Source organism: Epinephelus lanceolatus, chromosome 10 (assembly GCF_041903045.1).
Source record: "Epinephelus lanceolatus isolate andai-2023 chromosome 10, ASM4190304v1, whole genome shotgun sequence".
Taxonomy (NCBI): domain Eukaryota; kingdom Metazoa; phylum Chordata; class Actinopteri; order Perciformes; family Serranidae; genus Epinephelus; species Epinephelus lanceolatus.
This window is the reverse complement of record NC_135743.1, coordinates 23,731,832-23,756,630: the sequence shown is the minus strand read 5'-3', so window position 1 is coordinate 23,756,630 and position 24,799 is coordinate 23,731,832. Positions and strand designations below refer to the sequence as shown.

Sequence of the window (24,799 nt, the reverse complement as noted above, 5' to 3'; positions counted from 1 at the left end):
TTACAACATGCTATACTATGACTTTTTTTCAACATACTTTACTATGACATTTTTTGAACATACTATACTGAGACGTTTACATGCTATACTATGACTTTTTTTTCATCATACTATACTATGACATTTTTTGAACATACTATACTGAGACGTTTACATGCTATACTATGACTTTTTTTTCAACATACTATACTATGACTTTTTTCCGACATACTATACTATGACTTTTTTCCGACATACTATACTATGACTTTTTTCAACATACTATACTATGACTTTTTTAACATACTATACTGAATTTTTTAATATACTATACTTTGACGTTTTTTGAACATACTATACTATGACTTTTTTCAACATACTATACTTTGACTTTTTTTCAACATACTATACTTTGACTTTTTTAACATACTATACTTTGACGTTTTTTGAATATACTATACTGAGACTTTTTTTCGACATACTATACTGAATTTTTTAATATACTATACTTTGACGTTTTCTGAACATACTATACTATGACTTTTTTCAACATACTATACTATGACTTTTTTTCAACATACTATACTATGACTTTTTTCAACATACTATACTATGACTTTTTTCAACATACTATACTATGACTTTTTTTTTCAACATACTATACTATGACGTTTTTCAACATACTATACTATGACTTTTTTTTTCAACATACTATACTATGACTTTTTTTCGACATACTATACTATGACGTTTTTGAACATACTATACTGAGACATACTTTAGCATGACTTTTGTCAACATACTATAGTATGACCTTTATTTTTAACATACTATACTATGACTTTTGTCAACATACAATAGTATGGCCTATGGCTTTTTTATTCAACATGCTACACTGACCTTTTTTAACATACTATACTATAGTATGACCTTTTATTCAACATACTACACTAAAACATTTTTTCAACATGCTATACTATGACTTTTTGTAACACACTATACTATTACTTTTTTAGCATGCTATACTATGACTTTTTTTCAACATACTATACTATGACCTTTTTTTTCCAACATTTACTATGGCTTTTTTATTCAACATGCTACACTGACCTTTTTTAACATACTGTACTATGGCTTTTTTTAACATACTATACTGATTTTTTTCAACATGCTTAACCATTTTTTTTTACTTTTTTATCAGCATACTAAACTATGACTTTTTTTTAACATACTTTATGTTAACATTTTTTCAACATAATATAATATGACTGTTTTGACATACTACATTATGACTTTTTTTTTTACAACCTAATGTAGTGTAACTTTCTTTATAATATACTATCCTATCACATTTTAATAATTTTTTTTAGGAAACAGTATACTGTGAGACTATGACTTTTTGTTATCCAACATCCCCCCCCCCCCCCCCAACATACCAAGGACCCATAATAAAATGTAATGACCACTCACAATGTACAACATGAACAGAACTGCATGGTATATTTTAGTCCAAATGTCAAGTATTGTATTACACATAACAGCAACTTTCCAATCTCTAATAGTTATGTTTGATATGTTATATGGAAGGTTAATTGCAGAAAAGTATTGTAACAATGAATTTCATGGTACACAACAAATTTTCATTTCTTTTCCAGAGCTTTTTATGATCTTTACTAAATCCATGACTTTTCCAAGCCTGGAAAATGAGATTGTAAAAGTTTATGAGTAGTCCAGGTTTTCCATAACCCTAGGAACCCTGATTTTATAACATACTGTCGACAAAATGTAAATGAAATCTGTCTTGTACTTTTTGAGATCATTTAGTCTAGCCCAAAATGGTGGACAGCCTGACTGACAGACAGACATTGACATCCCTCAAACCTCAAACCAAACTAGCATGGCTAAAAATACCAGACCTAGTGAAAGATTAGCTTAAAGGTTTCAGGTAGGATTACCTCAGTAAAACGGAAATGCTCATGCTGTGCTGCGGGAGCAGTTAAGGCCACAGAGGGATGCAAAATCTTAGAGCACTGGATGGATGGTGGTGTTATAAAAGCTATGTATGAGCTGTAACAATGTAACATGTTTATGAGACTTACCTCTGGTGCTGCCGGCTCTGGTGCGTGTACGGAGGCCTGGTACTGTAGAAGTTGCACTCTCTCCACTTTGCAAGCTACTCTTAAGTACAGCCTTCATGTTCTCATGTTCAGCTGCATCTTCAGCATACTGGATACCCTGAGGCTGGCTCTCCTGTGCATCTGATGGGCCACCAAATTTACCACTCTGGGGGGGGGGAGGTAACAATATGGGGCATTATATTAGTAAGGAGTGCTGAAGCTCAGCTCCATGCTGTAGCGCTTTTAGTATGTGGAAAGCAACACAAGAAAAAGCTTTAAATATTAAAGTTATCATACAGGTTAATCTTTACTAGTAACACAGCACTTTTCAGCCCTAAATGAGAATAATTAGTCATTTTACAGACTTGAAGGTTTTACATACACATTTAACGTGCTTTTTATTCTGTGACACGACAAAAAAATACCCTTGACTGTTTCTTTTAACAATCTGAGGTGGATTCATTTCGACAAGGAAGTAGCTGCAACAGCTCCTAGTGAGGTTCACTCAACACTCCAGTTGACATCATGCAAACACCTCATTTTCTCTCCTTGTCATCACCTTCAAGCTTCCTCATTCTTGTAAGGTCACACGCACACAGAACCTGTCAGTTTATTGATGACCTGTCCTTGTAAATACACCCATTATTGTTCAAAGTTATGACAGCACAGTCTGGTTAAATGTTAGGCACAAAAGAAAAGATACATGCACTTGTTTACACACAGAGTCACCCTCCTACCTCACTATCATCGTCATCCTCACTCTACAGAGATAAAGGAATTGGAAGGAAAAAAATGCCAAAAGGTGTGTTGTAAATAGTGAAAACTTTCTGTGTACAGGGTGACAATTTTCCAGGAAAGACTCTTCAGCTTAATAAACATACACTGCTGAGATATCTTAGTTTTACTCATCATAAAGAAGCACAAAGTCTTTGATTTGTGCTATAAACATTACAGGAGTATTTCAACATTTTGCTTTTTTGCAGAGACTTAGATGAGAGGATTGGTCCCATTCTCATGTCTCTACAGTAAATATGAGGCAGCCAGTTAGCTTAGCTTAAGATTCAGACTGGGAACAGGGAAATACAGCTAGCCTTGCTCTGTCCAAAAAATGCTTAATGCCATCTCTGAACAGGGATCAACAATAAGGACTGCAACGGGCAAGTAAAATGCCATGTCACACTAGTAAATCTCGCAACTCACTTGCCTGATCAAGAAAGTGGTAAAACAGAATTAAACATATATTGTTTTCCAGAGCTGATGATGGAAGTACTTAAGGAGTGAGACATTTTGCATCCTTCTCATCTCTGTTGAGAGCTGCATAAGCACTTGCGAGAAAATGGCAGCGGGTAAAGACAAAGTTTATGATCTGAAGCCCAAGCGAGCATTTCAATTATCCTGGAAACAGGATTTTAGTTGAGTTGTATTATAGAATGTGGGAAAAACTGAATGATGTACTGCGCAGTTTGACGCAAGGTGGACAAAACTAGGTTGTTTCCGAAAAGTGATGCTTGAATGCCATAACGAGAGCCAACAGCATCTCCCTTGTCTGGTAGCTAGGGATGCTGACAACCACTACTCAAAGCCTTGCCGGTGCTACGACACATGATGATTAACTTTAGTCTTTGTTGTTGTTTGATAATTGCTAATAAGTACAACAATTTGTAAAGGGGCAAGTAAAAACTGACTTTGAGCAAGTACATTTCTGACCCACTTGTCCCACCACGCAGTGAGAAAGAGACATTCACTAATTATTGCATTACAGTCAAATTTTTTTAACCTTCAGACAGAGCAAGGCCACCTTGGCTAATCTTACTGTCAGCTGGTTACAGTGGCAGTTTAAAAAACAGATAAACAAGTTGATTCAATCTTCTCTGCTAATTTGCAGTGAGAAAATAAATAATGTTGATGACGATTCTCAGTCATCCAGGTCACAGTAATCTTAAGTGCTATATCGTAGGCAACCTTAAGAAAGTGAATAATGTCAAACCATTCCTTTAAATATAAAAACTGCTGCAAGATTCCCCCATACCATGAAAAAACATTGCAGATACATGCAAGCTATGGAACAGGAGAGCATATTTGACTGAACATCTCTGTAAGAGTGTGGTTAAGGTGTGGGCCTTGTTATTTCTTCCTCAGGGACGTCCAAAGGTTTGAATTTTCACACAGTGATTGAATTAGGGTCCCTTTGAAGAGAGAGGGGCCCCTGCCAAGGCTCGCTGTGGAGTCCGCTCTGAGCAGCCGTCTCCTCGGGGTTTAAGGGATTTTAATCACGCAGGGAGGTGTTTGCTCTGGCCTTTCTTAGCCTGCTGCAGCTACAGAATGAGATAAACTAAAAACAACGCACTGATTGTTGTTACAGTAACCTATACATGTGAATACCAAGAAACTATGCTGATGTCATTACAAATGTACGCCTCGTCTGACAGAAATGGCCACGTTTGGCGCTTTAACCAGATTAAGGTTATAACCACTGTCTAGGGATTGCTCATATTGTCTCATAGAATTGAGAAAGTACAAACTAAACAAAGTCGAGGGTCATGAAATAGAGAAAGTGTATGTGCGACCCTTGCTCGTGGTGAGGAGCACTTACATCTGTTATCATTTTTCCCCTGGTCTTGTTCCTCTCTCGGTGGTTGGCCCTCTTCTGTTTCTGCTGTAGCACACGCTCTCTTGTTGTGCGATACTCCAGGGCAAATTCACTCAGGATCTTGCTAAAGCGATGAATGCTGACCTCACGTACTGCATATACCGGATGGCCCAGGAACAGCAGAAAGGCATGAAACCTGCAGATGTGTGGAGAAACATCACAGAGATTCCTTGGTGGAAACAGAGTTTAAACATGCTTCAAAAGGTCATCGTTAATCAACACTAAAAATGATTTTAATTTCCATTCTAACAGTAATTAATACTTGAGACATTATACACACTTTTGGCAAAATGCAAGAAACATATTTAATCCAATCCAGCATGGAGTCATTTGATGACTGAGCGTACCTGTTAATTATTCTTCGATGCACAATCTTCAGAATAATGATTCTCTCTGCACAGTCTTTGAGGAAGTCTGACATTTTTTGTTTCAAAGCAGGTTTCATCTCATGCTTTGCAATGACCTTGAGGTGATCCCAGGATGCTTTGCACCTTCGCTCCATCTGGGCCAGATTGTCGTGAAGCTGGTCAAAGTCCACCTGACAACAATATCACAGACAGAACTCATCACTGACTGTTCAAGATTCTTTTTAATGGATATGAAAATTGGATTTACGGCTACTACGGTGGAACCTGCTCATCATCTTTTAGTGATCAATTCGACCTGGACAGACATGGTTACTTTAAGCAGTTTCCACTTTTGTAACAAACTGATACTAAGGACAAATTGTTAAATGAGTTTTGAAAAAGTAAACAACCTTGGTCAAGCGGGTGATGGCTCCTATCTCAGAGTAGAGGTCAGTGCTGTCTGGAAACTTCTCCACTACGATGGAGCAGGCATGGTGCAGCAGGGACTGCTTATGAACTGTGTCCTTCACCTCTGGGACTTTCTCCAAGTAATTCAGCTCAAAGCCTTTTGCCTAGAGATGCATGCATACACAGCAACACAGTCAGAATGTGGGACGGAAACAACTGTCTGAAATTAAACATCAAGAGACCCTAGTCGAAGACCAAATTGCACTGAATTTCCTTTTTGGCACAGTTAGAAAAAGGGGCTCAATGGAGTGCGCTGAGTAGATATGCAGATTCATTAGACTGGTGATTATCAGAAACCACAATCTACTTCAGACCAGACCAATTGTTTTGCTCACCACAGCAGAGCTAAAAAGAGCCTGGACATATCATGAAAGATATAATCCCAACAGGATCTCCCTTGTTCTGCTGCCAGTTTTAAATGGCTTACTGCAAAATATAAATGCAGCCATTATTTACGGGAACTACTTGTTTTGATGTTGATGACTTATGTTTCCCTTTTGTATTTTTGGCTCCCATATCCCAGAGGTACACTTAAACATACACATTCACACAGATGCACACGAAGGCACGCGCAGGGCCACAGAAACCCCCATTCAAAAAAAAAAGAGAAAAAAAAAGGGCACAAGCAGCCAGACAAACATAAGCTGTCAGAAAACACACAATCACACAACCTCCCTCCCTTTTTAATCCCAGACAAACAGAGGCAGGTTCAGCAGAGGCCTTGATGAACGTTTTTACTGTAGAAGGACAGTGTCTGGTGCAGACAGTCAGGCAGCACATTCTTCTACACATAGAGAGTCCACTGTTATCCTTGCCAAATAAATATGTTGGCGGGGGAGTTCGGGAGGAGGAGGAGGAGGAGCGTGGGAGGAAATGGAGGAAGTGAGTAAAAGACACAGAGGGAGAGAAAGTGAAAAAAAAGAGGAACCTCTGAGCCACATATGTCTTGAGGGTTACTCACATTAGTGCCATTGAGGAAGTTGCCAATGGCCAGCAACGTGGTCAAGATGTAGCGCAGCGTCTTGTTTTTCTCTAACTGGTCCATCCCTTCCTTCAGGTCCTGCAGAGGCTCTGCCACTTCCTAAAAGAGCATGAAAGGGCAGTCAGAGAGCAAATTATCTATCCTTTCCTGTTTATGTTTCTATAAATTAATTCTTCTCCCCTGACAACAATGTGCTGCAAATTGTCAACACATATTAAGGGGAGCTCCGCCAATTTTACACATCAAAGCCTGTTTACAAGTCTTGGGAATACTTCTGCATATGTGAAAAAAAGTTGTTTTGTTGCTCCAAAGGGAGCTGCATGATGTCTGATAACAGCCTCAGGTGATGTCACTTTAGGCAGCATTGGTCGGAGCTGACTTCAAGTTTGAAAAGGAAAAATATCTGAGGGTGTAGAGTCAGATGGAGCCTGTAGCCTGCTCCTAATCTCTGCTTGAGGCTAGCAGCTTGAGGCTACATTAGCTGCTACCAGCATAACACACCTGCAATTGAGTTGCGTTGGGTAATGTAGGTAACGATTGTGCTGCATTGATTTTGATCCCTTTTAAAAAGAAAGTATAGTTCGTGAATCTGACAATGTTGCAAGAACACAACTGAATCTGTGGAATAGTATCTTTAAGACTCTAAAATATCTCTATTTTTAAAAAAAAACAAAAAAACAAAAACGTTCTCACTGTCTTTCCATGAGTTAAAAAGATAGCTAAATACCAAACTTGCATCTGTACGGGAAATATGAAGCTATAGCCAGCAGTCAGTTAGCTTAGATTGATATAAGGACTGGAAACAGTGAGAGACAGCTTGTCTGCAGCTGGCTATGACTTGCATCCCTTTTCCACCAAAATTAGAGCGTGTAGACATCGCTTTTTTAAACACCAGAGAACCTGCTAAAAATGCCAGTAGACTTGAGCCATGTACATGGCTCTGAAGCAGATGAGTATGCCTTTTTGTTTTATTTTTACTGGCTGTAAAACAGCCTAGTAAACAGCGGAAAGCTGCATGGAGGCTGCTGAAAATGTTACAGTGGTAACTTCTTTTTATATATCTGCTACATACTCAGTCTCTCTTTTAAATTCGGTGCAGACTAATGTGAAAAGATGTTTGAGTGCTGCTAATACAGAGCAATAGGGGCTGAAATTAACATGTTCACCGGGGTGTTGTATTTCCATTACTGTCGACTGAAGCCTTGGCCAATAAAAAAACCTGTAACCTTTCCTATTACATACAAAACCAAGATATTAGTGGTTTTTGGTGGCTTTCTTTTGCAGTGGGAAAGGGGCTGTAGTCATTCAAAGAACCCCCACATAAAACCACAAATTGTCATTTTAGTAAAAGTCAAGAGGTGTTGGTAAGCAGATTTTGTTATCTTATTATTACTAAGCTAAATGTTTCCCTCTTTTTCCAGTCTTTATGCTAAACCTAGCTAGGCAGGTGCTAGCATAGACTGTATAATAGGGTCGTAACGGTACATGTATTTGTGTCGAACCGTTCGGTACGCGACTTTCGGTTCGGCACGACCCTGTACTGAATTACTGGGCGCAGGATATTATTTTATTTTATTTTGTTTTATTTTAATTCCGTTTTTGCGAGCCAAACCATTTAAAATATCTAGTTCCCCGACGGACATAATTGAGTGACGGACCGAGTCCGACCGTAAATCTCCGCTTTCACTTTGTGCAGCGCATTCTCGCATTTTGACAACATGGCAAGTGAGCCTGACGAACCTGAAGACCCACCCGCAAACCTTAAGTCCTCCGTTTGGGAACACTTTGGTTTCAGGGTAAAATACGAAGCTGGAAATAAACAGGTTGACAAGACAAAAGTAGTGTGCCGACACTGCAGAACAGCGGTCGGGTATGTACTTGGAAACACGTCTAACATGCTAACGCATCTAAAGCGACACCACCCGAGTTTGAATGTTAACCAGCATGACTAGAAAAAGCAATCTGGTGCAAACTACGATATCGTTGTCATTTAAAAAGAAAGAGCGTTTCCCTGACCATCGCGCTAAAGAAATAACCAACACCATTGGAGTTGAGTAAAATTGTTTAAGCTGCACTTGAGATATAAAGATGTTTTGTTTACTGCACTTTAACAAAGTGGGAAAGCTAAGTAAGTTCCTAGTAAAACTGAATCTGAGCAGGCTTTAAAGCTGACCAGCTGCACTATACTTTTTATTTTAATTGAGTAAAACTGTTAAAGCAGAAATTTATTTTTATATTTTTCATTCAAAAAATGTGTTAAAAAACAGCAGGATTTTATTTTTCACTTTTATATTTCTATTTTCATTCAAACAATGTGAAAAAGCAGGATTATATATATATTTGTTTCATTCAAAAATTGTGTAAAAAGAGTTAACTGCTGTGGTGGTATGTTTTAATAAGATTACCAATAAGTAAAAGATATTTAATAGTTGTCTATTTTTTTCATTACTGTACCGAAAAAAAACGAACCGTGACTTGTGTACCGAGGTACGTACCAAACCGAGATTTTTGTGTACCGTTACACCCCTACTGTATAAAGATGGAGAACATGTCAGCTCCCCAAAGGTGACGCCAAAACATCTTGATCGCCCCCTGGTGGCTGGCCGCAGTATAGGTCATAAAGCCCACCCTCTCCATGTTAGAAAAGTCACAGTACACATCAATTAGAATTTTCCCAAAGATGGTTTCTGTCATTTAAGGTAGGTTTTTTTTTTTTTTTTAAAGATATTTTTTGGGCATTTTTAGCCTTTATTTGACAGGACAGACAAGTGTGAAGGGGGGAGAGAGAGAGAGGGAGTGACACACAGCAAAGGGCCACAGGCTGGAGTCGAACCCGGGCCGCTGCAGCAACAGCCTTGTACATGGGGCGCCTGCTCCACCACCAAGCCACCGACGCCTCCATTTAAGGTAATTTTTATCACACTGCTCTATGTTCAAGTGTTTGTTTATCTGATAAGTTTGGTTTTTAATTACTTATTCAATGCTATAAAACAGGGATTTTACAACATGATTGACCACTGTATGAGCCAATTGGTGGGCTCACATTCAGTGGCGCTGCTCGCGACTGGTTGAACAGGTGTATAGATGGGAAACTTGATACTGCGGAGATTTCTACTGCACAGAGTCTGGCTACAAATGAAGTCACCGAGGCAAAATGGCAGCGGCTCTATCCAGGATATTTTAGCTTCACTTATGTACAGTGGGGATAAGTAGAGATGTGTCGTCTATCTTCATATACCATCTATAGGTGCTAGCTGTTGCTTCATACTGACACACGAGTGTAGTACCAATCTTCTTATCTCACTCTCGGCAAGAAAGCAAGTAAGTGTATGCCGAAACTCTGTATAGTGTAATCTATCTGCATGTGACTGAACTGGACAGGAAATGTGTCTGACCTTCTCAATAAGCTCATAGTCCATCTTGAATGCCCACAGCTGCAGGCGAGCAGACAGCTCTGTGATGGAGGAGAGAGTGAGGAGGAACTGCTCAGCGCTGCCCAGGGGAATATCAGGGTTGACCAGCTGAGCCTCCTGGATCCTCTGCTTCTCCTCCTCTGTGGGGATCATTGTCAGGATTTTCTAGGGGAGGGAGGAGGACACGAAAGGAGGGGAAGGGAAAATAAGACGCTGAGAGGATAATTCATCAAGTCAACCTATCAAAAGTTTGTCAGCGCCTGAGTACATTTTTTCATAATATGTCAGGGAGTAAATCATAGGAGGAGAAAGGAAACAAATTGATTCTGACATTTCACTCTCTGTGTATTTAAGATGTTTCCAATTGTTCCCACAAACCTGTGTGACATCTGAACTTTCAACCTCGCTTTTGTTGTCTGGCTGAAAATATCTCCAGAGACAAAAGAGAGGAGAGGAGTACTCCATTTTGCTGAGAATGAACTCAAGGTGAAGCTCTGAAAACTACAGGTTATATAACACCAAAGGGATGCAACATTAATCATTATCTGTTATAGTATGGTCTTTTAAACAAGCTGAAAATATTCATGTAGAGCTAACCTTTAATCATCGCTGTGATTGATTACACAAGAACAGCCAAAAAGCCAGCCATGCAGCCAGGAAATCAGTGAATGATATGTCAACATTGTGGGCCATCCCATCGAGAGGAGTTAAATCTCCTGTTTGGGGAAATCCACCAGTGTGTTTTGGTGGGCTGTGTAAATATCATTCAAGAAAACCGAGTATATTTTGGACCCAGTGATCTTAAATGGGTTTTATTTGATGGATCAGACAGTACTTATAAAATGCAGTACCAATTTAGATACAGCGTTAAAGCTCCATTCATTACATTTACATTTAAATCCTAAGTCAATACTCGAAAGCTGTGCTTTTATTTATTTTTTTCCATGTCTATTAATTCTGTTTAAACCTGTTAACCCTTTACAGTTTTAGATGTAAATTAGGCTGCATTAATATTATTAGTATTATATTATTATTATTAGTACTGTATTATTTGTACAATTAGATTCCAGTGTTGACTGCATATGATGGTCTCTGACTGGTGTGATCCAAATATTTCCAAAAACTCCACAGTGTTATAAAGTCTAAAAGTCAGAATTTATTGAAAAAAGATAGATGTAACTGGTTCAAAATTTTTTATAAAACTTTTATCTCCGTATTTGTTGGTGTTTTAATGAGGGAGTCCAGCAGCAATCTTACTGCACCATGAATTACATTTATTTATTAAAGATGTATCCAAAGTTTCATTTTAACCTCAACAGAAGCTTGAAGCTGCAGCCCTACTTACCTCGATGCCTTCCTTGTTCAGTGCGTACTCATCAAAGTTGACGATAGCTGTCTTGATGGTGCGGGGAGGAGGCAAGACAGTCAAGCCGATGTTGATAGCGTTGCTGCGTTTTGAATCAAGGACGATGATTTCTTGTCGTTTGCCATCGACAGCTGCTTTCTATGAGAGACGCAAAGTCGTCATATTACATCATGTATCTTGAGAAGTGGAAGCAGTTGTTAATGGTTGAAAGATGCGCTACACAAAACATGTGTGAAAACACACCCGACCTATCAGCTGTTATCACAAAATAGAGATGTGACAGATGGCAGCTTGCATCCAATTCCCCATTGTTGGGTTGCTATAGATTTGGCCGAGATAGAAGGTGATAAACTGTGGAACTTTGACACACAAGATTTTCTCTCCTCACTAATATTGAGAAAGATTTCACCCCTTTTAAAGGCCACCCAGGGTGACAGTAGTGATCCTTTTTAATATGGTGCTTGATAGCAGGAAATCCTGAGCCATGTGAGGGAAACTGAGGCAAATCAGGGCTACAAAATAAATGAACCAAAAGTTTATATTAATACTGCATAGTTTTACTGTAACAACAGTACAACACTGAATTACCTTTGTGACAGGCAGCTCCTTGGATTTGGACTCAAACAGCTGCTCCAGCTTGGATGTGTCCAGTTTAATTGGCTCCAGTTTGCACCAGAGGGACTCTTTACAGAATTTATGGCTCTTACACTGCCAGTCCACGGGTCGCACTTCGTTCCAGAAGAGACGGATGGTCTTCTTCTTCTTTTGGAAGAGAGGCATTTCCCCTCGACTCAGCTGAGGGGAGGGTGGCGGGATAGGGGCCATGAATGGTGGGGGCGGCGGCATCATTTTGCCAAGGAGTGGGGGAGGAGGGGGGCACCCAAACAGCGGTGGAGGTGGTGGCAGGGCAACATTGCACAATGGAGGGGGAGGTGGTGGTATCAAGTCACCTGACCCCATCACAGTGTCCATATCTAAAATATCCATGTCATCCTCATCCTTCAGGTCGGTGAAGTCCATTTCTTTAATGCGCAGCTCCCTGGGTGTGGCCATCAGCTGATCCCAGATGTAGTCCGACTCTTTTTTAGGGGGTAAGGCTGATGAGGCCGCAGTGGATGATTTGTCAGTCTGCTGCTGCTCTTTTGAGGCCTCGACTTCAGGAGGTGACGTTAGGCCTTTGACCAAATCTCCAAACTTCTCCGCCACTGCTCGGACGCTGCCCTGGTTGTCAAGATGTCCCACTTCCACTTTTTTCACATTTTCTTCTCTGGCCTGTCTGTGAGCCTCCAGTGTGGAGATCCTGCTGGCCAAGCTGGCCACAGAGGCGTCACTGACCTCTGCCTCCTTCTCACATTTACAGTTTTCTTTCTCAGTTTCGGCTACATTCTCTTCATCCTTGCTGGCTGTCGTCTGAGCGTAGAGCATGTCCAGCATGAAGCGCTTGCTGTTGAGTATTTTGTTGCACTGGTCGTTCACATCTGCGTCTTTAATGCACTGGGTCCACTGGCCTGTTGATACAGAAACAATTTTGATATTGAGAGAAATGTACTGAGTTGATAATCGATGTAAGTGAATAAAATTAGCATTGATCATACCTGCTTCAATGTCAGTGAGTTTTTCCTCACGCTCCTCCCTTTCCAGGGTGCTGCTCGTGGAGGAGATGCTGGATGCTGAGCAATTGTCCTTTTCATTCACTTCCTCATTCTGTCTCTCCTTCTCACTCAGCAGTACACTGTCTTCTACATCCCTTTCCGTCGGCTGCTCCTTCTCAAACTCCTCCTCTAACTCGACATTCACCTCCACATCTGGCTCTCCTACCTCTGCTACATCTGCTACCTCCTCTTCTTCCACCTGTTCCTCTGCTTCTACCTCATCCACACGCTGTGTCTGTTCCTCAAGCCTCTCCTGCTCTTGCCTCTCTTCTTTCTCCATGCCTGACTGTTCATCTGACGCCAGCTCTGCCACTACATTCTGGTCAGACTGAGTCTCAGCAACATCCTCCGTCTCTGCAGGCGACTCTGTCTCAGTCTGCTGCTTGTCTGGCTCTGAGGGAGGTTTGGGGGAAGGTTCTGATACTGTTAACTCTGGCGCTGGACTTTTGGTTCTGGTCTGTGGGTCAAGGTCTGGCTCTGAGATATGTTCTGTTCCTGGAAGAGAAATCAAAACAGCATGGAAAAAAAAAATGTTACTTTAAGTACTTCAGTTATGGGCCTTTATATTATCTGATAGTCTTCAGAAACATTCTTTGTTTATAATTAAAACAGTTTTAAATTGCTTCCTGACATATCCTTAATTGCACTGAGAGGCTGTACATTTCCAGACTGTAGAAATAATTCACAAAGCAATCATCGAATTCTGTTGTCATAGCTCATGACCATAGAACATGACTGTATAACATAACATGAGTGCCTGAGAGCAAGTGCGTAATAACTTCTGAGAAAAAGGAATACTTCACCTTCCAAATGACTTTTTGTATATCAATTACTCACTGTGTGTTATGTGAATTTGTAAAGAAAACTTTGTTTTTTTTACATTCCTGAACGATGAATCCAAAAAGTGAGAAAATTCTGGATGAATTAGGTGAAGTCCTTGATGACTGTATTTAACAACAGCAAAACTATATCCAAATATCCGTTAGCTAACTCTCACACAACTTGTGCGTTTAGTCTCATTTATCCAGTCAAATGCTCAGTACTTCCCAAACAGACACCCCTTTCCAGTGGGGAGTTGCTGTTCTGTCACTGTCTTGATTACTAGTTTGTGTCATTGTGTGTTTTGGTTGACTCCAAACTAACCTTTTAAAACACCAAAGACGCACAATAACGCAAGCAAACTGATCCAAGCAGTGGTAGGTCAGCAGCTCCCATGTTCAGCAATGTAAAGTTACTGTTTTTGTCAATGGAGTCTGACACTGAGGAGAGCATATATAGGTTTCACTTTCCATTCAGTTCCTGTTGCAAAGGTGTGTTTGGGAAGTTCTGAGCATACGGCCGGATAAATGAGACTTGGATTATACTGCACAAGTTATTAAAGAGTTTTTTAAACAAATGTTTCAGTATATATTTGCTGTTAAATTAATCAAAATTTTTCTCAATTTTTGGATTCTTCGTTCACCAGAGCAATGCAAGAAAAAGAAATTTTGCATCACAAATTCAACGTAACACAGGTAGATACACAAGTGGTCTTTAGGGGGGTGAAGTATTCCTTTAGGTAGTTACCAAATAAGTGTGTTGTAGAAAAATGAATCACTGGCTGTTTATTCAGCCTCTTTAGACACAACAATATAGACAACTACAACATTTCTGTTTAATTTCTGCATTTTGATATGTATTTCTAAAGTCAAGTAGTCATTCTCAATCACTTCTTTCAGCAGAAGTGCAGCTAAATCAATTTCCATGCGATAATCCATGTGAGTGTTAATGCCAAGCCCAGTGTGTGACAGGTGCACTGACAGCCAGTACTGTCTCTGCCAGCTCTGCAAGCCAACATCACTGTTCATGCTCATATCACTCAGGATTATGGCTAATGGTGAATAAATGATTGGCAAACGCCAGTTACCCGATGTCTGGTGTGCAGTGGGGACCGTGTCCTCCTGTGAGATAATGGACGAAGGTGTGGCACAGCGGGACACAGAGCGGCTGGCAGGGTTGGAACTCAAACACAAAGTGATCTCTGTTCGTCCTCTTGTCGGCGCCCTAGGGCGCTCGCGCTCGAACTCCTCTGCAGCAAGCCTCTCTACATTCTTGTACCTGCAATGACAAAATGTAGCTTTCAAATGTCTTTAAAGAAAACAAATAAATTCAAAAATACCAGCCCCTGAAATGATAACGTTTTAGGGATATAAAGGCTTCTTCCAACAGTCAGGTTTTAGTGAACAACAGCCATGATATCATTATTTATGCTGTGAACACATACAGTACAGGCCAAAAGTTTGGACACACCTTCTCATTCAATGCGTTTTCTTTATTTTCATGACTATTTACATTGTAGATTCTCACTGAAGGCATCAAAACTATGAATGAACACGTGGAGTTATGTACTTAACAAAAAAAGGTGAAATAACTGAAAACATGTTTTATATTCTAGTTTCTTCAAAATAGCCACCCTTTGCTCTGATTACTGCTTTGCACACTCTTGGCATTCTCTCCATGAGCTTCAAGAGGTAGTCACCTGAAATGGTTTTCCAACAGTCTTGAAGGAGTTCCCAGAGATGTTTAGCACTTGTTGGCCCCTTTGCCTTCACTCTGCGGTCCAGCTCACCCCAAACCATCTCGATTGGGTTCAGGTCCGGTGACTGTGGAGGCCAGGTCATCTGCCGCAGCACTCCATCACTCTCCTTCTTGGTCAAATAGCCCTTACACAGCCTGGAGGTGTGTTTGGGGTCATTGTCCTGTTGAAAAATAAATGATCGTCCAACTAAACGCAAACCGGATGGGATGGCATGTCGCTGCAGGATGCTGTGGTAGCCATGCTGGTTCAGTGTGCCTTCAATTTTGAATAAATCCCCAACAGTGTCACCAGCAAAACACCCCCACACCATCACACCTCCTCCTCCATGCTTCACAGTGGGAACCAGGCATGTGGAATCCATCCGTTCACCTTTTCTGCGTCTCACAAAGACACGGCGGTTGGAACCAAAGATCTCAAATTTGGACTCATCAGACCAAAGCACAGATTTCCACTGGTCTAATGTCCATTCCTTGTGTTTCTTGGCCCAAACAAATCTCTTCTGCTTGTTGCCTCTCCTTAGCAGTGGTTTCCTAGCAGCTATTTGACCATGAAGGCCTGATTGGCGCAGTCTCCTCTTAACAGTTGCTCTAGAGATGGGTCTGCTGCTAGAACTCTGTGTGGCATTCATCTGGTCTCTGATCTGAGCTGCTGTTAACTTGCCATTTCTGAGGCTGGTGACTCGGATGAACTTATCCTCAGAAGCAGAGGTGACTCTTGGTCTTCCTTTCCTGGGTCGGTCCTCATGTGTGCCAGTTTCGTTGTAGCGCTTGATGGTTTTTGCGACTCCACTTGGGGACACATTTAAAGTTTTTGCAATTTTCCGGACTGACTGACCTTCATTTCTTAAAGTAATGATGGCCACTCATTTTTCTTTAGTTAGCTGATTGGTTCTTGCCATAATATGAATTTTAACAGTTGTCCAATAGGGCTGTCGGCTGTGTATTAACCTGACTTCTGCACAACACAACTGATGGTCCCAACCCCATTGATAAAGCAAGAAATTCCACTAATTAACCCTGATAAGGCACACCTGTGAAGTGGAAACCATTTCAGGTGACTACCTCTTGAAGCTCATGGAGAGAATGCCAAGAGTGTGCAAAGCAGTAATCAGAGCAAAGGGTGGCTATTTTGAAGAAACTAGAATATAAAACATGTTTTCAGTTATTTCACCTTTTTTTGTTAAGTACATAACTCCACGTGTTCATTCATAGTTTTGATGCCTTCAGTGAGAATCTACAATGTAAATAGTCATGAAAATAAAGAAAACGCATTGAATGAGAAGGTGTGTCCAAACTTTTGGCCTGTACTGTATGATGTATTGGTCTTATTCCTGGGTAATTATGGAAAAATGGAGCTGTAATCCCATTACTCAGAGAGTCAAATGATGACAAATGACGTACTTCTTTTGTTAAGGTTGCCAAAGTGCTGTTTAACATTTTTGCCTGGTGTTTACTGATCTCAGTTCACACATGGTTAAAATTTTTAGGCTTCAGTTCATAGGGGTGAAAAAGGTGAGGGTAATGAGCTATAAATTATAGACCGCACACACTCACACACAGACACAGTCAGAGGGAGATAACTGGACCAAGTCCATGGCAAAATACAATTACATACTTGTCTTGTTAACTTTAGGACGTTTTAATGGTGAGCAGGCCTAAAGGGGCTCTGACACCTATAATTCAGCCTGACGCTTTACATCTGCTATCAATTTTAAAATAAAATCTCAAAGCATTTATAAACCTTCTTTGATGAATCTTCAAACTGCAGCATTATTGTGTGATCCATGTGAACCAGTGTACTAAAGTAAACTCACCTTTCCTCTCTGGCTTGTCGTGCTTCTTCCCTCTTCTCAACAGAATCTCGACTGAGACAGTAAGACAAATGGCAACACATGTTTATTAGCTGCCTACAGCACAAAGTAAAGAAATATAATATTCTCTCCTACATGAAGTTATGTAATATTTTGTCTGATTCGTAAGGTGAGACTAACTTGAAGCGGTTCCTCTCTTCTCTTTCGATTCTCTGCAGGCGCTCCTCTCTCTCCAGGCGTCTCCTCTCTCTCTCCTGAGCCAGCGACTCCTGATGCTGTCTGTACGATGAAGTTAGCAAGCCCCCTAGAGCAGGCCTACACGTCAAAGAGAAAGAGCAACTGTAATGACATTATCAAAACTGAGTGATTGGTGTGCATTTTGGTTGAGGCACGTGAGTTCCAATCCACTATAGAGACCAAACGTTCTACATTAGCTGTGGAAAAGTTGAGATGCCAACCTGTCAACTGGTTTGGATTCTGGTGTCATAGATGCTGTACTAGTGAAGCGATGGATGGGTGATGTAGGAGCCTGGTGCCTGCCAGGGTATGGAGAGCCATTGGCACTGATTCTGTTAAAAGAAAGGGAAAATAAATGCTTTGTTCTCTCCTTTGACATTTTTTCCACTGAAATACAGAGAAAAAGGGTAGACAACACTTCAAGTACCTGTGATGTGAATTCCAGTGTCATACTGCTGGATAGTTTACACTGAGATATGACTGTGTTGAGTGCTCTTAAGCACGCCTCACTAAGGCTTCATAAATCTATCTTCTCAACAGACCTCTATTCTTAGAGGCCCTGTAATTGTTGTGTTGATCGAAAAATTGTGCTATTTGTCCAAGAACAGTTGCACAACAAATCGTTGCAAATAAAAATAGTTAACAAAGATGACAGAATTAAGCATGCAAGTGTTCAACTATGAAGCTTTCAGGCAGACTGCATTATGTGCACATCTTCCTGATACTATTAATGCACATAACAAAAACCTCCATTATAAATCTTTACCCTGCACACTCTTGTTATGTTTGACCTGCTGACACCTGGCCTTACCTTTCAGCCCAGCAAGGCTTTCTAGCTGTGTAAGGTGTAGGAGAGTTGTTTATATCTGTCAGACTGAAGATGGAAGTGAGAAAAAAAGAGAGTAAGAGTCAGGTCACACACTCCAAAGATTAAAAAATTAAACGTTAGTCACACATACAAGATAGTGAGACAGCAGTTGAAGGTAGGAGGGCTGCAAGACCACACAACAACAGAGCCGACAGGGGCAACGTATATTTTTGTCTGTCTTACCAATTCAATGTGCTATACTTTAAATCATAATAAATGAAACTATTTTAGAGGCTTTCACTGGATCACTTCTTATTGTCCTCTGTCCTGAGAGCGGGGTACCATTTACACTAAGATGGCATAAAGGATATGCGCTAAGGAACTGCTATGCCAGTCCAGACTGAGTGGTCTATTCTATTTTTACTGCTCTCTGCAGAAACATGAAACACTAAAAGACAGTGACTGTGACTTAGGCTAATACTTTGAATTCTTTAATGCTTTGAATTAATTTATTGACTTGTCTTGGATTAACTGTGGTGCAGAGCCACAATGGAAGACAGATGAGTAGTAAATGTCTGCAAAAATAACGCTTTCCAGCAGCTGAGAAAAGGAAGCAATTATGACTTTCCTTTTCTGGTACAGCATGTCTTTGGAGATGACAGATGCAACATAATTCACATCTGATGGAAAATAAAGGCGACTATGATCAAGGAAACATTTTGAAGGATGAAGAAGGTAGAGAGGAACTAAACTGCAGCATGTCCGATATAAAAAACCTGGTGGGACGCAATTTAAGAATTACTGTATCTGCTTTTATTCTTATGCTGTTGCAGGTCTCTTTGCTGAGTGTACAGTGAGCTACAGAGAGACACAGACAACAGTGATGGGGATGACGGCATGTTTCCACGTTGTGAGGAGTGAGGTAGATGAACTATAGCTCCTGCCCTTTACCTGCCTTTCTCTGTCCTTCTTACTCTCGTCAGCCCTGACAGACACGTTCTGGTTCAAGTAAAGGGACGAAGGGAAAGGTCGAGGGGTGAGGGGGAGGGAAGGGGGGTGTGAGGGTGGGATAGACCGACACTGAGATTGTGCAGAGCCTGGCACTCTACTCAACACGAGCAACACGAAAGACACAGTCAGGTGTTTGGGGAGGAACACACCAAGGACTAAAGGTCCTCTTTTTAGGGGCGACGGACACAGGAGAAGCTGTCCTGGTCTTGGCGCTGAGATATTCTCCCTGCCCTGGCTGGTCACTGGCTTTAGGGAGGATGTTGGCCATACAGTTTAAGTTCAAACACATGTTAGGAGTGTCTGCTACAGCCGGAGCCACACTAGGATGACAAAATACAAGAGAGGAGGAGTCCAAAAGGGATGAAGAAAATACTTTCAAATGGAAGAAAAGCTAGGGAGATACTGTATGAGGGAAACAGGGAATCAGGCTTGGGTAACCAGTTGTCCTAAAATACCTGCGAGCGCCCTGTCTAGAGGACTCAGCGACCGGATGACTTTCATCATCTGCCTCGTCCTCGTCCTCCTCATCCTCCTCCTCCTCCTCTCCCTCCTCCTCCTCCTCCTCTTCCTCCTCCTCTTCTTCCTCTTCCTCTTCTCTGTGGTCAGAGGAGGGATTGAGGGTTGAAAGGAGGGAAGGGGAGGATGCAGGCAGGCGAGAAGGAAGAGAAATTGGACAGAGACAATATGAAAACACAGAGCCAAGGAAAGCACATACAAATGACAAACACTTAAAAACATGCTTGTCAAAAAGCATTAGAAGGAACAGAAGACAAGAGACACTGAAAGATGTAAGAGAAGGTTAATAGGTTTTGACAACAGTCAAAGACAACATCTTAAAATGTTAGAAATGGATATGCACAGGCAACACTTACAACTATGTTAAAGTGCAATCTCTATGGCAGCATTAATACAAACAACTGTTAATTCAAAATATCTCCCAGTGATTTTAATTAAGGAGAAAACACTCTAATACTAAGTGCTGAGGATGTAGAAGATATCTTGTGTTTTTGAACTGATAGTCTGGGATATATCGTCACACACAAGTCTGTGGCCACTTTGTTATTTGGATCCCTCTTGGTTGTCTGGATTTCATTAACAATATGGAAAATGGTGATCTTCAAAGGCGGCTTGGATTTCCTGTGCTGGACTGGAAGAAGCTAGTCTGGTATCATATGACCTGCTGGATTGAATTTAAGCATACCTGAGACCTGAGTGCTACCGGGAATATTACTGCATATGCTACTTAAAAAAAGTATGTGATTTAATTATGTGGAGCTGGGAAAGACAGCATTCAGTGGTGATTTAAAAGACAAAAAGCAATAATTCCCAGTTTAAAAATGTAAGTCTAGTTTTTGTCTTCTGATGTATGACCTAAAACAAACAGTACAATAAAGGGTTTATGGGACTTCCATAAAAATGAATTGTCTGACTAAGTATTTCTGGTGCTTTTATAGGGCACAGTCCAAGCTACTGTACAATTAAACAAGATTGCAATTTGCTTCTTTCCTGAATCACCACTTGTGGTTTCTCTGAGTTTGTGTTGTCACAAAGGTTTGTTGTATATAAAACAGATGGCATTGTGGAGTTTGACTTAAATGCACTCTCACTGAAGGAAGCACGACTTGAGACAGAGAGCAGATAGCTCATATCATGTGTTTACAGAAGCTTCCTATTTCGATCTGTGGCAGCAGAATGTCTTTGACAGTAGGGAAATTAATTCAAATGTCACTTTGCCTCAGTGGTCTCCTCTTTGCCGTTCTTTAAATTACTATATAATTAAATTCTCTACTTTGGCTCTGGACGCATCTCTCCAAGGCCGAAATATAATACAACACTTGCAGTCAAGCTGTTTCCTGTGAAACAGAGTAATACCCCATGGACCAGGAATAATTTGTGATTCCTTTTTAGTTGCAGCTATCTCTCAGGGTTTAAAATATACAAGATCAAAACAAACCCTCCTGGCTGAACCTTTTAAAACCAGGATCAGGCCAAGTTCAAGCTAAAATGGAAGCAAATATAAAATTTATTTTCATCTCTTAAATCTCTTCCACTTTTCCATTCCTGTCTGTCCTCCCCCGGCCTCACCTTTCACTGATGTCTTCAACACGTTGGCCACCAAATGGCAGGAAGCTGCTTGCGTGAGTATGAGGGCTGCTGGGTGATGCCGGGGCAGAAGCGTGGCCTCTGCTGTTCTGGAGCGAGTGTCTCCGACTGCGTCTCCTCTCCAGGCCTCGCCTCTCATTGGTGCCACCAACGCTGGCCCGCCGGCGTTCCTTGCGGACGCTGGGAGGCAACTGGGTTTCGTCGTCTCCGTCCTCATGGCGGAGAGTCATCTGGATCAAATGCATCACAGAGAAACTCAGTAAATAGACAGCAACATTAAGGCTAATTGTTATGTCATAATGTGGCAGCGCAGGCTTCCTGACCTCATAGATGTTGAACTGTTCGACGAGGTCGAGGTCGGTGCCTTTCCTGCTGAGGTGTCTCTGGGCCACGGCTTCGACGCCCTGCTCCTCCAGACAGTCCACCATGTCGTAGTATGAGTCCTGGTCTGGGAGGCCTGCCAGAGTCTGAAATACAAACGCATTCAGCGAAAAAGCACGATAAGAGTTCTAACCATGTCTCTGCAATACTTTAGATTAACTGTGAAAGAAAAAATTAATTGGAACAATAAAGACGGATCACCTGAGAGACAGAGGGGGAGTAAAATTACTTCTCAAGCTGTTTTGTTTAAACCTCATATTGAAATTTAATCTGTAGCCAGGTATGCTATCTAAATAAACGTCAATCAGAAGAATTTAATGCACTTATATTGTCTGTGTTTTGACTCCAGTGTTGTAAGAACTCTATGCTCTATGAAAATCAGGGTTTCATTATATAAATAATTCTGTACAATCCATTCTTGTTTTTAATAAGTATAATTTTTTTAGACTCTTGTGTTGCTGCTACTGAGAACTACTGCAGTGACCCCTTCACTTACTAAGGGAAAGCAAAAGGAGTTACAATGAGTCAGAACACAGTGCAGCCCTTTGGGTCACTGACAGGCTTTACATTTTCATCCAGGTGACACTTAAATACAATCACAACATACAGATTGAATTTGATTTGATTGAATCGAGCTTACAAAGTGGCCGGTCAGATCAGATCACATTTGGGAAACAATGCAGATAAGAAACCCGGATGTAGATTACATTTTACTACAATGCTTAAAAGGGGTTTGAAAGATAGAGACACAGAAAGAAGGAAATACAGAGAGGAGCAGACCATGTTATGGGCTAAGTAATGCAGTATGCTGCTAGGTGCAGGCCTTGGCAGTGTTCTTTCACTGACCTTATTTATGAGTGTCATTGCATACACCAGCAGCTCTGTATCCACTCCATCCTTCTCATCCAGGATCTCCATGACGTTCGACCACAGTTTTGTGCCTGCAGGAGCAAAAGGCATGCGACACATAGGATAAAGGACAGAGCCGCCTGTATTTTTTTAAAACAAAGACAATAAAAAGGTTTAACTAATCCATCTGCTCATCTTAATGCATAAAAAAACAGTTGCAACATTGTAGCTCCACCAGGATGTAGGAATCAAAACAAAAATTTGTTTTGTCATCTCATGGCTCCAGTAGGAGAAATGCAGTCATAGCAGTTTTCTTCTAGAAAAAGTGTCAGTGGAAAAACAGAACAGGGGCGACCTGATCTTCGATGTCAAAGAAGCAGCTGTGTGTCTCAGACACAAGGGTCAAGTCCGGCATCTCCTTCTCATCAGGAGACCAGGGATCAAGTTCAGTCTTCTTACGCAACAGCAGAAATGACAGGATAAGACGGAGCTGAGATAGAGGGATACCCGACCCCGGCATGGCTGATGTTCAACCCCCTGTTGTACGCCACAGCACAATGTGGAGCCTTGAGAGCAGCAGGTAACTGAACCCTGCTGCAGACAGGAGTTACAGTCTTTCTCAATAAGCTTCGTTCCAAGCAAGCTGGTCGGGACAACTGATCTGACTACTGTGTAAGAGGAGACTGTGATCTGTGGTCAGCTGAACAGCACTACAGCCACCACAGACTTGATTAGTGAAACTGAAGGAAAAATCAAATTTACATTATTTCATGTTTTTTACTGCAATATTTCACTGCTTGGGTTTCACTTGAGAATTCGAAAAACAGAGCTGCAACTGATATACTGTGAATGTGATATTTCAGAGACATCAAAACAATGCCTCATTAGTAGAAAGAACCACATTCAAAATGTCTTTGTTGTAATACCTCACACAGTGAATTCACAAAGTCTGTCAAACTCTTGAAGCCCTGGAAGTTCCCTTTGTCTGCAGGTATTGACTTCAACATCCCCAACATCAGTGTAATGCTTACCTCTTTTGGCATCCACAACATTCACAGCCTTTATGAGCAGGGTGGCGTTAGACTCTGTGTACTCTACAAACACCAGCAGCAGCTTTAGGGCCGTCTTCACCACCAGACGGAACTACAAAAACAAAAAAATACGGTTAATACAGAAATCACATTGTGACACCAGGTCCGAAATCCAAACACATAATACACAAGGCACTTAATTTCAACTGCTGTGCTTGATGCTTGAAACATCATGGGAGCATTTAATAGTGTGAGGACTTTATCTTTCTGTCTTCGAATGTTTCTCTGTCCAGCACCTAGTACTTATTGTCAGGATGTGTGTACTTTTGAAGACCTCTTTATGTGCTTTTGCTCAAACACATGGACACACGATACAGAGGATGTGCAAGCTCTTCAGCTTCCAACTATAAATTGGTAGCTTTTCGTATCTGAAACATCTTGAGAGGTTTGATAAGAACCTTGTGTGACATTGTAGGAATACTAAATACACATTTAACAGCTCAGGGGAACACACTGCTCTCTGCTAAAGTAGTATAGAAATAGCACAAAAGTAAAAACAATTAAAATCAGAATAAAATGGGTTACACACAGTGAAAAGAGTCTCAAAATACTGGAGCAGCTGACTGAAACTCTAAATTTACACTCCCATAAAAATGTTAGAAGGAGAGCGATAACTATTAAGGAAGGGAGTAATAGGCCTGATGCAGAGGAACGCTGTTAATCTACTTGAGGAAGAAAATCAACATCATGTCAGTGGTGATAAAAGCATCAGAGTTAATTTAACACTTCTGAACAGCTGCCACATCAGCACTATGACTGGACAAGCAACACCCCAATGATCACGGTCGAAATGACTATAGACGATGGAAATTTGCCACGCAAAATGATTGGGAAGACAGGGTTTTGATTAAAAAAAACAAGGTGGATGCCAAATTCTATTTCAATATTTACATGGGAAGGCAGAAGAGTGATTAGTAAGAACAGAAAACAGTGGAGAAAGAGAGAAGAGTCAGCCCT

General features: G+C 40.9%; 1 protein-coding gene across 5 annotated transcripts in view; it reads right to left on the bottom strand.

The window, feature by feature from the left end:
* The window catches only part of fhod3b (formin homology 2 domain containing 3b), a 117,857-nt gene that overhangs the window by 3,651 nt on the left and 89,407 nt on the right, over positions 1 to 24,799 (bottom strand). Inside the window, exons 7-26 of one of the 5 annotated variants that reach the window (XM_078171803.1) lie at positions 23,783 to 23,894; positions 22,749 to 22,843; positions 21,845 to 21,988; positions 21,504 to 21,751; positions 19,874 to 20,014; positions 18,411 to 18,473; positions 17,821 to 17,931; positions 17,543 to 17,677; positions 17,366 to 17,416; positions 14,881 to 15,071; positions 12,918 to 13,469; positions 11,911 to 12,830; positions 11,302 to 11,460; positions 9,939 to 10,121; positions 6,523 to 6,642; positions 5,504 to 5,665; positions 5,094 to 5,284; positions 4,690 to 4,882; positions 2,834 to 2,857; positions 2,079 to 2,262 (exon numbers count right to left, since the gene is read on the bottom strand). In XM_078171803.1, coding sequence (XP_078027929.1) covers positions 2,079 to 2,262; positions 2,834 to 2,857; positions 4,690 to 4,882; positions 5,094 to 5,284; positions 5,504 to 5,665; positions 6,523 to 6,642; positions 9,939 to 10,121; positions 11,302 to 11,460; positions 11,911 to 12,830; positions 12,918 to 13,469; positions 14,881 to 15,071; positions 17,366 to 17,416; positions 17,543 to 17,677; positions 17,821 to 17,931; positions 18,411 to 18,473; positions 19,874 to 20,014; positions 21,504 to 21,751; positions 21,845 to 21,988; positions 22,749 to 22,843; positions 23,783 to 23,894 — 3,979 coding nt within the window. The remainder of the gene's footprint in view (positions 1 to 2,078; positions 2,263 to 2,833; positions 2,858 to 4,689; positions 4,883 to 5,093; positions 5,285 to 5,503; positions 5,666 to 6,522; positions 6,643 to 9,938; positions 10,122 to 11,301; positions 11,461 to 11,910; positions 12,831 to 12,917; positions 13,470 to 14,880; positions 15,072 to 17,365; positions 17,417 to 17,542; positions 17,678 to 17,820; positions 17,932 to 18,410; positions 18,474 to 19,873; positions 20,015 to 21,503; positions 21,752 to 21,844; positions 21,989 to 22,748; positions 22,844 to 23,782; positions 23,895 to 24,799) is intronic. The other 4 variants (XM_078171804.1, XM_078171805.1, XM_033640533.2 and 1 more) reach the window with 4 other exon arrangements.